The sequence below is a fragment of the Tamandua tetradactyla genome, chromosome 8, assembly GCF_023851605.1.
Source record: "Tamandua tetradactyla isolate mTamTet1 chromosome 8, mTamTet1.pri, whole genome shotgun sequence".
NCBI lineage: Eukaryota > Metazoa > Chordata > Mammalia > Pilosa > Myrmecophagidae > Tamandua > Tamandua tetradactyla.
The window spans coordinates 49,771,466-49,784,279 of NC_135334.1; the positions used below are offsets into that span (position 1 = coordinate 49,771,466).

General features: G+C 32.6%; 1 protein-coding gene and 1 long non-coding RNA gene across 6 annotated transcripts in view; one reads left to right on the forward strand and one right to left on the reverse strand.

Moving 5' to 3' along the window:
* Positions 1 to 12,814, reverse strand: part of DEUP1 (deuterosome assembly protein 1) — a 107,966-nt gene that overhangs the window by 33,082 nt on the left and 62,070 nt on the right. For all 5 annotated transcript variants that reach the window (XM_077113286.1, XM_077113285.1, XM_077113283.1 and 2 more), the window contains 4 exons: positions 12,036 to 12,181; positions 8,319 to 8,424; positions 4,266 to 4,463; positions 2,289 to 2,375 (listed from right to left, as the gene is read on the reverse strand). In XM_077113286.1, coding sequence (XP_076969401.1) covers positions 2,289 to 2,375; positions 4,266 to 4,463; positions 8,319 to 8,424; positions 12,036 to 12,181 — 537 coding nt within the window. The remainder of the gene's footprint in view (positions 1 to 2,288; positions 2,376 to 4,265; positions 4,464 to 8,318; positions 8,425 to 12,035; positions 12,182 to 12,814) is intronic.
* The window catches only part of LOC143644368 (uncharacterized), a 66,944-nt gene continuing 60,238 nt past the window's right edge, over positions 6,109 to 12,814 (forward strand). Inside the window, exon 1 of the long non-coding RNA XR_013156650.1 lies at positions 6,109 to 6,191. This is a non-coding gene — a long non-coding RNA (uncharacterized LOC143644368). The remainder of the gene's footprint in view (positions 6,192 to 12,814) is intronic.

Below are 12,814 nucleotides of genomic sequence, written 5' to 3' on the forward strand. Positions count from 1 at the left end.
TGCAAATTTATATACTATTGAGAAAACATTTTACACTCATCTGACTGACAAAAATTTTGAAAAGCAGTAACACCCATTGCTGGTAGGGATGAAAAAAAAAGGTCCACTGATACAGAGATAATAAAAATATGACATGAAAACAACTATTAAAATTCAAATATGCATGTACTTTGAATCAGTAATCCCACTCCTAGGAATCTATTTCAAGACGATACATATAGGTGTTTTTTTTACAATATTGTTCATTCGGGCAAAAACTTGGAAACAGAGTTGGATAAATTATGGTTGAAATACAGTTTAACAAATTTTTATACATCTGCAGCATAGAATAATTATTAAGCTATTAAAAAGGGTGAAATAGACCTAAACCAGTTGACTCGGAAGGATTTCCGAGATATTCTTCAGTGAATAAGAACAAGACACAAGAAGTGATTCAATTTTTAACAATCTAGTTTTTATGAAATTCTCAACCTCCTAAATAATTATATGCATATATATTAAAATAGGTGAAAAAGCACAAAATTATACATACCAGGTAGTTTACATGAGTTATCTGGCAAATGGGTATGATGTTAGTGAGGAATAGAGGTAAGGAGTTGGAAAGAAGCAAACAAACAAACAAAAGACTGAGCTAAAATTTCCAGAATGTTAGTTATGATTTAATTTATAGGAAATTATATTTATTTTATATGAATAAATATTTTTTCTAAGAAATTAGGAAAAATATAAAGTTTAGATATTTATACTCAGAATTATAGAAATGTCCATGGTATAAAGTCAAAAGGTAGGTTTTAGAGTAATGCATGTATTATACTTTTCTTTCTGTGGAGAAACACTCAGCTCATCCCCTCTATATGTAATGCATGAACAAGGAGAATGGGATGCAAAGTGGGACTGGGGTAGGGGTGGGGATAATTAGTTGCTTCTTTATATATCTTCATATGTTTTATTTCTTAAACAGACAAACGAAGAAAGAAAAAAGACAAACAAAGCCAAATGCCAGAAGGAGCCAGAATGGGGCACAATGAGTGTAAGGAGTAGTGCGTGGTTGGGGCTGTGAGAAATGCAGAGTACATACCTAAAGACATTCAGATTGAAGTAAAATAGTAACAGAATAACCATTTTGTGAGCAAAACCAGACACTCATGGGGGCCATATGATTCATTTTGTGTGTACTACATTTAAAAATAAATAAAGTCCTAGGTGACACACAGATTTTACGTTACAGATAGGGAAGCCATGAATGCTTTATTTTTAATCCATCTACACTCCAGTCACAGAACCCATAGCAGGCGCAAACAAGAAGGCATAATGCTTTCAGAATGTTTTGCTTCCTCTGATGCTACAATGTGGACTACTATGAGGACAGTGTATAACATCACAAAACACAGTGTCGTGGTTTAAGAAGGAATTGTGGAGAACACCTAAGACAATTATCTTGTATTTCAGTTGAGCTTACTTTTATCCTCAGACTGGAACACTGAACCTGTGGAAACTGAGGCCAGGTTAAGCAATTATACAATCATCTCCTATAAAATTATTTTATTATTTCAGAATCATCTCATAGAGAAAAATATGATAACTAAAAATATTCCATTAGTTCAATAAATAAAAATCCTTATATTTGCAGATAAAAATCACCCCTAAACTATCATATTTAACAACTGGAGTGAAAGGCACAGAGCCAGCCTATATAACTTTTTTTGTGTAAACTCATGGAGTCACTGATTAAAAGCAGAAGTGAAATTATTCATTTATTTATCCCTCATTTTATTCAACCAGCATGGACTGAACACTCACTGTACCAGGCGCTGTGAGGTGGGGAGCAAACAAACAAACATTAAGACATGGTCTCCATCTTAAGGGGCTCGCCATCCAGCAGGAAAGTGACTAGCTATAAAACAAGTCAGACCGAAACACAAACCAATGTGGATTCATTATGATTGGGCTTTCAGGGATGGTTTCATTGAAGGAAAGAGTGGCATGAATTGGATGATGTAGGATGCAGGATTTCAGAGACAACAGCAAAAGCTAAGAAATAGCATGTTTGGCATGTTTTGGGAAATGATCAGAAATGAGCCCAACCCAAGAACATAGGGGAGGAAACTAGAAATTCAAATGTTCCAACTTGAGGATAAAAGTAAGTTCAACTGAAAATGCAAGATAATTTGCCACCTCAATTCCTGCATGACTGTCACATAGAAAGTGCTCATTAAATGATGTCTAGATAAATCTTGATGAATTAAGTAATCTCTTTGTTCAATTATTGAATGATTCCAGCATATTACCATGTACTGTCCAGGGTCTAAATCTCCCATCATTCCTTTTAGATGAGTGTTTTCAGTTTTGACAGCTTTAAATCTCATATCTGAGACCTGAAAGATTAGTAGGTAAAAGAAAGGTGAATGTAAAATTCATAGTAAAAACTCATAATTCTACTTAAAATTAATTTTTATTTTGTTAATGCAAAATATTTTTGAAGCGTTGGTGAATGGAAACACTTTTCTTCTTAGGCATGATCATTGTGAATCAGGTATTTGTAGTCAGTTCTCTTAGCCTATCTTAAAACTTTGGCAAGCCCCATTTTATCTCCTTTTCTGTATCAATGTTATATAAAAACATAGATATTTACATTAATGATTCATTTACTTTTGTCCTTCTAATTCCAAAAATCCATTTTCCAATTCCATTTTCTAATCTATGAAAATTGTCACTGGAAGAACCACAATTTTTAAGACATGTTTAAGTAACATTATCCACTAAAGTTCTTCATCACCTGATTAATTTTTATAATAAACAATATATGACTCATGTTTAATTTTGTTTTCTGATATTTCTGCCAAATTTCCTTCTTTGGGGGGGTGACTGTTTTGTGTGCTAATTTATTTTTGCCCTTCCTGATTTCTTCTACTTCACAGTATTTAGATAAAATATTGTCCTTTTATTTATCTAGGGCTCATTTCTATATATTTCTGAAAACATTTACTTTCTTAAAATTATAACTGTATGCTCATTGGCAAAAACCTAGAAAATATAGAAGAATATAAAATGGGAAAATAAAATCATTTATAATTCAACTACCCAGATTACGGTAAACACCTGAGGTAAATACCCTTCCCTATATAGGTACGTCCAATGCTATCATCACATCTGTGCTGTTTTCCTGTGTAATGTACAAATTAAACACAGTTTAAGGTTTCTAATTGGGTAAAGGCTAATTCTTTTGTTAGTATAATGTACAGAATTTAAATGGCTATGCAGTTGGTGAAATTATCCTCATACACCTAGAAAGTTATTGACTGATGTTCTCAAAACTCTAGATGTAGGAAAAAGAAGCAGAGACACCCTATGCTTTCAATAGCAGCCCACCAATTGAGGAGTAAGGGATTGAGGGTATTTTAAATTAAATAGGAAGAAAGGAAGGGAAAGAGGGAGGGAGGGAAGACTTCGGAAGTTACTTGCAATATTTTAACTTAAAATTTTACAGTTGTTATTTTTCCCCCCATGCACCATGCTGTGCACTGAGTTCAGTAACTATGAATTTATGTTCACATTTCAACATTATTTTTTTTTAAAAAACCCTAAAAGAAATATGTGAGATATTGGTGCTGGGAAGTGTCCAGGGAAAACTTGGACACAGATTTTATAGAAGATAAAAATGTTAATGAAAGGGAAGTTATAGAAAATGAATTCAGGAAGAAATCTTTGACTGGGTTATCAGAATATTGGTTACAAGAAAATGGATCGTGGTGACGGTAGCATAATCTTGTGCACATAATTAACAGCACTGAATTATATGTTTGAATTTGGTTAAAAGGGAAATTTTAGGTTGTATATATGTTACTAGAATAAATTTTTTTTTTTTAATTTAAGACTGTGCAACATAACAGGGAACCTTAGTATAAACCATTGTCTATAGTTATTCTTTCATCAATTGTAAAAAATGTACCAAACTAATGCAAGGTGTTAATAATTGGGGGAAATATACTTGGGAAATCTGTATTTTTTGCATGATTTGTCTATAAATCTACAACTTCTCTAATTAAAAGAAAAAATGTTAGCATGAGATTAATAAATCATCTTGCACTGTCACTTATTTCCCTAGTTCTTTTTTTTTTAATCTCACAGGGTTTTATGTGATGCACAAAGCATTTCTGTGTTGTTAGACTTAGAAACAATACTGAGAAACACTTTTATTAGTCTACTATAAAAGCAGCTATCAGCATGGAGCAGGAGAGTGACCTGGACAGGTGCTGTTTTCATACCTGTTGTTTTGCCAACATTTTTTCTTTTATTTCTAACTCCATTTTTAGCTGTTTTTCCAGAAGGGCCGCTTTCTTCATGATAGTTGCTATAGTGATCTCCTTCTGATGAAGCTCTTCTGTTAGGTCAGAAATTTCATTCCTCATTCTTTCCTGTTCAGAGCTTTGATACTCTTCCTCCTGATAGAGCTGGCTTCTTACCTGCAGCAGATATATTCCAGAAAATATTAACCAATCCTTTTCTTTATAGAGCTGCTTAAAGCTTTTATTGGCCATTTCACATAAATATTTTGTGAAATATTTACTTACCTTGATAGGAAGTTGGAGAGATTATTAACAAGCACTTTTTATGGAGAAAAAAAATGGCTTCAAAAGGTTAAGTGATTTCTTAAGGTGATAAAGCTAATAACTGGAAGAGCTGGGACTAGAACCTAGGACTCTTGGCTTTAAATTTAGTGCTCTTTTGACTTAATTATGCTGCACTGTTTGTGACTAAACACTGTTTTTCGGAGCCTCATCATGATAACATTTCAAACTTAATGTGTCCACAAAAACTCATCATCTACTTAGTCTGTGGAGTCTTTAATGTTCTTAATCTTAGCAAAGCCTTCCATGCTATAAACCTCTGGATCATCTTGAATTCCTCCCCTAACTCATCTACCCAAATCCTATTAGGAAGCAAATTCTGTACATTCTGTTTTGCCCTCTTTTAAATCTGGCCTTTGCTCTCCATTCCCACTATCAAGTTCTTAGTCGAGACTTTCATCATCTTTCTTGACCTATTACAATAACCTCCAGCTGGTCTTCCCACCAACATTTACAGTTTCTAATTCTGGAAATTCAGAGATAAAGCACATAACCACAATCTCCAAAAAAATCAATGTCCAGTGGAAGAAACAGAAAAATAACCTACAATTACTATACAGTATAATATAGTGGAGGGATGTGTAACCCAGCCTGGGTATGTCCAGATAGGATTTCCAGAGGAGGGGACTCAGAACCAAACATAGAAGGATGAATGGAAGCCAATCTGGAGATGAAACAGGGCTCCCAGAGAGAGGGTGAGGGAAAGGCATGGAGGTGAGAGAGCAATGCATACTCAAGGAACTCAAAAGTTTGGAGTAGCTAGCACTTAGAGTATTGTGACAAATGAGGTTGAAGAACTAAATACAGGCCATCTGTAAAGAAATGTGAGTTTGCCCCAGGGCACTTATTTTAAAAATTGACTTGTTTTTCAGTTCACCTTTAAACATTTTAATATAGCTCTTAAAAAAGGGGGGCTCTTTAAAAAAATATTGGCCAGAATCCATATCATATCTTTAAAACTTTAACATTAATTCTTTAATTTCATCAAATATCTAGACAGCACTCAAATTTAAAATTGTCTCAAAAATGTGATAAATATTTTTTAGTTTATTTGAATTAGGATCTAAATGTGGTCTACACATTGTGATTGGCTCATGCAGTTTTTTTTTGGAAGTCTTTCTTTTTTGTGTGTTTTAAATATTTAGCATACATCATCTCATTTAACCCCACAACAGCTCTAGATCTCCGGGCCATAATAACTCCATTTTGCAGATGCGCATATCAAGGTAAATAAGTTTTCACAGTCACATTGCTAGTGAAAGCCAGCCTTACCTGTTGTGCTATGCTACCTCTCATGGGCAGGGACGTTGCCTAGAGTGGGATGACCTTACATATTAGAAAGGCAAATTTGATTCATTATCAAATTTTATGCCACTATCCCCTAATTTCATTACATTCTTATTACTAAAATTTTTAGAATTTCAGAGTTGGACATGAAATTAGAAATCACGTGGTCTACTCCTATAATTTTACAGATGAAGGAAAAAAAAAAACAAGGCTCATGGGGAAGGGAAGCAACTGGGCCTAAGTTATCCAGTTTCTGAGAGCAAAGGAGGAGACAAGGTGAGTGGAATATGCATATTTTAACCCTGAAGACAATATTTTACAAGTCTCCTTTAATCTATAGGTTCCATCTCCAGTTTTTTTTCTTACAATTTATTTGAAGAAGAAACAGAGTTGTTTGTTTGGTAGAGTTTGTCCTAGTCTAGATTTTGCTGATTGCATCCTCAAGGTGCAGTTTAACATGTTCTTCTTAAATATGAACTCTTAAAATATAGAAATATGATTATGCTATTATGAAAAGGATTAAACTATTTTGATTATTTTTTATTTAGATATTAAAGTAACATGCCCTATTGCAATGCTTCTTTCTAAATAAGATTAATTTATCTGCACTCCTAATGACTTTTTGCTTTATAAAAAATGCCTATTTTATCAGAAAATAAATGACTAAAAATAGTTTTATACTGGAAAAAGAGAACTGAAATAAAACCCCTGGAAGATTCACAATACATGGCTCTCATTGGCTTTATTACAAGAGAATGAAAATGTTTTTTCACAAACACTTCCTAGGAGCTGCCGATATTTATATACAGTTCATTTCTTACTATTCTATACAATATTGTACTATCTAGTGGTCTCTAAGAGTGTATAAAAAGATTTGTGCCTCATATACTATCCATGTCAAAACTGTGCAAAATCTATATTTTCTTTATATTATTAACTTGTCTAATTTTGTGAGGTTAAGAACAGTAGAACTATACTTCAGGTGGATTTAATTCATTTTTTATCATAATGCATTTACTTGGGACACTGGTAAAGAAATTTTTTTAATGGTTGTATTATTAAATATCAGTAAAATCAGCTTCATGGGATTATTATGTGGTATAAAGTACTCAAAATATAAGGAAAATCATCATTTTAATTCATAACACCTCTTCTACACTTAACCTGTAAAATCATTCCCTGCTATTTAAATCTTTGGGAGATAGGACCTGTTTTTCACATTAATGTATCTTCTAAGAAATTAGTGAAATAGCTATAGTCCTACTAAATGCTCAATAAATGTGTACTGAATTTATACAACAACAATAGAATTTATGTTCTATAGTTATGGGAGAAGAACCTAGCCTTAATATTATTTAATTCTTTAAATATTTATCTTCACTTGCTGTATACCAGGCGTGGTGCTACACATTAAATGATAAATCAAATAAGCCCAGGTTTTTCTTATTTTTAATACTTGTTTGGATTATATAACATTGAATAATCTGTCTGATTCTCAAATCCAAACCCCAAAGAAGTAGATACTGTCTATGATAAAGTTATGAAAAGAAAGCCACTATTGGATTTTACTAGGAAGAGAAGAAAGCACACTTTGTTTTTTCTAGAGAGAAGAGAACCATAAACTCTTCAAGGACAGTGCCCAGGTCTTACTCATCCTTGTATTCCTAGCTCCTGTAGAGTTCTTGGCACATATTAGGTGCCCAGTGAAAAAATGTGGGTATAAGCACATAGCAGCCAATATTTTACTAGGTGCTTCCTCTGAATTAGGCTCTGTTTCTAGTACTTGACATGAGTGGACTTTAACTTAGGAAAAGAGTAGACTCTGGAGTCAGAAAGCCCAAGTTCAAATCTGGCCTCTGCCACTTATTAGCTATGTGATATTGGAGGAAGCTGCAGAACTCCTTTGTGCCTTGGTTTCCACAAATGTAAAAAAGGAGATAATATTAAGACTCACCTCATGAGAGAAGTAAATGCATTAGGATCTGCTATACCCTTAGAATAGTTCCTGGCACTTGGTAAGTGCTACTTAAATGGCAGTTATTATTAGGTAATTTAATCTTCATCCAGGAAATGAAGATCCTGAGCAACTTGTATAGATAATTTCCACAAGTTTATGCAAATAATAGGCAGTTGAGCACAGAGTCTGTGCTCTCAACATCCTGTGCTATAAACCACCTCTCAAGGAGCCCCAGGAACCCCACATCTCAGGGGGCAGTCTCCCAGTGGAAAAGTGATGACTTAGGAATTGTGTTTTTTTATAGTGTCACACAGGAAATGTCAGAATTAACAGCATGGTAGGTTAGGAGAAAATACAGAAGGAAAAAGAAGGGAATTTCTACCCTCTCCCTTTGTTTTCAAAGACTTCAGATTTGCCTGGAAGAATGGAGATCATTATTTCCATACCTTGTTCAATTCTTTTTCATGATTTGGTTGATTTTGGGCCACTGAATACAGCTCTCTTCTTTTTCTATCTGATTCTTTAACACAAGGTAAATAAGATGATTCAAGTCTACAAGTTAAAATAATGAATAAAATTTAAGCTTAACTTGATAAATTGTTATGATTATTTTGTTAATTTAGACCATTGTAGGTTGCAGAGATAGGTCATTAGTTTGCTGGAAACATTTCTAGTTACAGAAATTACAAGTTCTAATGCATTCAAATCCCATTAGTATTTACATCTTTGAGTGCAAATGATTTTAATGGGGAAAAACGTAGCAATATAATTAATAAGGAATTTCAATTATACATTAAAATTGGCAAAACACTTTACTGAGATTGCATATGTAGATAAAACTTTTGGATAAGAAGAAATGATTGCTTCCTATAATAAAATAGCTTGAGAACTCATTAAAAAGAAACAGAAAGGAAATATACCAGACTTGTTTCTGCATAGTAGAAAGAGCTGTACTGGGAGAAGTCCGAGGGGAACACCCACTCCATAAAAGTGATCAAAAATGATGAAACGGACATTTAACTAGCCAGAGCTCAAATACATCCCTTCTTTGGCTGCTTACTTTATAAAACAGAATTGCAACACATATGGATATTAGAGGGGAAAAGTAGGAATTAGTGTGAAAAGCATAATTCCCACAGGAAGTTTGGAGAAATATAAGCAAGTAATGTTCACTTCCATAACAGGCGATTTGTTAAAGTAAAATTCATTAAAAACACAAAGGTAAAAATAACGAAGCAGGGTAAGTGGCAATGTGTTTTCTATCAGGTCTGGTTTTACGAATCTGATCGAGTCCAGTGTTTGGAAGAATGGTTATCGATCAGCACGTAAATGGGCTGGAACCACAGTTTAGACTGCCAGAGAACTTCTGAAAAAGGTTTTACACATCAAAAACTTAAAACACACAAACAAAAAAAGTTATAAGTAATGATGGAGAAATAACTAATTTCAAGACTAAAAAGAAAGGATCTTTCAAAAGGTATAGATTAAGAATGGAGTAGAAAATGGGAAGTTAAGGCTTAAAATGTACAGGGTTCCTATTTGAAGTGATGGAAATATTTTTGGTAATAGATGGTGGTGGTAGCACAACATTGTGAATGTAATTAACAGCATTGAAATACGTATCTGAATATGATTAAAGGGGGAAATGTTAGATTGTATATATGGTAACAGAATTAGAAAAAAAAATCCATGGAACTACACTACTTAAACAGTGAACCCCAAGTTAAACATGGATTTTAATTAATAGTACAATTATAAATATGTGCTATCACCAATTATAACAAATGTTCCACACCAGTTGCAAGGTATTGGTGGTGGAGTGGTATATAGCAATCCTGTATTTTATGCATGATTATTCTGTAAACCCACAACTTCTCTAACAAAGAAAAAAAATTCTAAAAAGATTGGTATCGCTGAGGTACATGAGTCTAGACTAGATTGCATTTTTCTGATTATCAAAGATATAGTCATTGTAGAAAACAGAGAATATACAATATACTGCTGTAATTTTATTATCCAGGAAGAATCATTGTTAGTATTTTTGTGTATATTAGTTGTCTTCTTTTCCAATGCATATGTAAGTATAAATACATACATGTTTCCCATACAACCATAATCTACTATATACTTTTGTAGTCTCCTTTTATTTCTCACTTAGTAATATATTGTGAGCATCTTCCATTTTATTCAATATCACCTAAAACATTATTTAAGGATTGTCTTAAACTTGTCTTATCTTCTATGATCTGGAAGAAGTGAAAAACGATAATAGCCTATTTTTCAATTCTTCTTCAGCAATTGCAGTAAGTAGAATGCTGAAGGGAATGGTAAAAACCTCATGGCAATCTTACAAAATTCAGTGAGTGAGTGGAACAAATGTCACACCCCAATGTGGACAAGTGCAAAAAATGCTAATATAAATATATAAAGGTACTATTGGTCATCATTTAGAAAAGGGTGTTGGAATTATTATTAGTAACTCCCAGACCATATCAGACCAGATACTTCTACAACTAAAAACAAGAAAAGTTACAAAATCCTGGCATTATTAAGAAAGGTACTGAAAGTGAATGAAGACATTACTATACTATTTCTATAAAACCATGGCACATTCAGTCTGTGTGGCTTCACCTTAATCCAACTGTAAAGAAGAAACAAAAAAATAATAATAAAAGAAGAAGAAGAGTCTGGAGATAACAAACCAAAATAATAACGTGGAACGGACAGAACTATCAGAGCTAAAAGGATTCAGAATTTCAGTAGGAAAGAAAAATACTGAGAAGACTATGACTAAAGTCTAAACTATAAAGACAGCTGTGAAAAGTTAAATCCATACCTTTTCATCAAATCTCAGAATATTAGAGTTTAAGAATACCCTTCAAATGAAAAAAGTGTCATTTGGAGACCTAAATAAATACCAACTTAAATAGAGAATGGCAGTCAAGCAGAACAAAAGAGTCTGTATTGGCCAAACATGTATAGGTAAAACCATGTATTGCAGCAAAGGTGGCAGTTTGGAATTCAGCATCAACCTTGTGAGAGTATCAGAGAAATACCTACAATGTTCTTCACAAAACCAGAGCTGGCCATGGGTTGAATGATTTGCTCTTCCTTGAAATTTCTTAGGTTTTCAGGCAAATACATTCTTTGTGTGTGTGTGTGTGTGTGTGTGTGTGAGAGACATTTCACACTAATTTATCATACTGGAACACTCCCATACACATAAAAAGTATCCAGTAGATTTATCCATTATTATTGAAGCTAATATCTAGCTTGTATACAGAGCACTCAGTAATGTCTACTGGCTAACAGACATTCCACCGTCCTTGATGGAATATGATACAATAGGTCATTTTTAGGGATCTTAATTTGCCATTTGTTGTCAAAACAAATTGCTAGCAAAAAAAATTTCTATAACTTTAAAGAAATAACTATTGCCCTTAAAACAATGTAATCATCTTAAAATAAAATCGATCACAATTTGGCTGATCAAATTGTAAAGTCCTTTTATTGGCCTAGTATTAACCTTCTGATTCTGAGAAGGATTTGAGTCTTAATGAGAATTAGAGCATCAGTGAACTGTTAAAGATGTCACACTGTTGATTCAACAAGCTGAAACATTTACTAAGCAGTCCCATTTTCTTTGTGGTTATTGAGATATAATATCTGTCTGATTTTAAAAGGGAAAGAAAAGCTGTTCTAACAAAAACACTTAAAGGAACTGAAAAGATAGTGAATTTGGAGGCCAAAAAAAATACAACATTTGCAAAGCAAAAAAGTTACTATCAGATTTTCAGGCAATCATAATGAAAGAATTAGAAAAATATGAATTAAATCTTATTTATCAGCATATATAATTAAATACTAGCTCTATAGTATTGTTTTTCCAATGTTCTAAAGAACAAAAATTGTAAGAAAATTTCTGATGTGTGACAAGTATTCATAAATCAGAACTAAATATAATTTTCCAGGTAAGTAAAGATATTAATTTTGAAGATAAAATAATTAACCATTTTATTTTTAATATCTAAAACTATCTGCTAATTAACAGCATATAAATATAGAATAGACTTTAGAAAGTTTCAAATATAAACTCTTTAAAAAACATTCAAAAATCATGTTTTGAACATTTTCTCTTGGACTGTTGAATATAAGGAATATACCTTTTTTTATTTTCTTGAGCATTTTGGAACTCTCCTAGTTTTAATAATTCTCTGTGCAACTGTAATCGTTCCATTTCTACAATTCTCAAAAGATCACCACGTGACTGTAACTCACTTTTCACCTCTGAGAGTCCTGCTTCCATAGCCTACATAAAAAAATAAAAAAAAACTTCAGTGCTCATTTTGGGTATCATAATACATAATACATTAAAAAATATTTAATATCTATAAACCAGTCTAATTTTAAGTGAACTGATATTTAGTCTTCTGCTGGATCTGTCTTATAGAATTCTTTTTTTGTTCATTTATTCATCTAATATTTATTAACCTATTAGAAGTGCTAAATGCCAGGGATACAGTCACAGAACCTGTTCTGGGTGAAATAACAGTCTAGTGACAGAGACAGAGTAAGCAAATAATCACACAAATATGGTCACATGAAATGTAAATTTGAAAGAGTGTGACATAAAAGTATGACTAAGAAATCAATGCATAAAATTTGAATGAGTGTGAATCCTTCTAAATTAAAAAAGCTGTTTGTTTTTTTGTGTAAAAAAAAGATAAAATAAAAAAAACACATTTTCAGTGAGTACATATTGAATGTGAAAAGAAGTTTCCACTCAAAAGTCAAAAAAGATTAGATGAAATTAGACTCCTGAAATCACAAGTAAATGTCCAACAAAACATTTTAAATGATTTTTAACAGGATTTAAGGTTTTAATTTTGGTTAGCTATACATTGACTTGGATTTTTCCATAGAAAAGAAAAACATTTTTTAG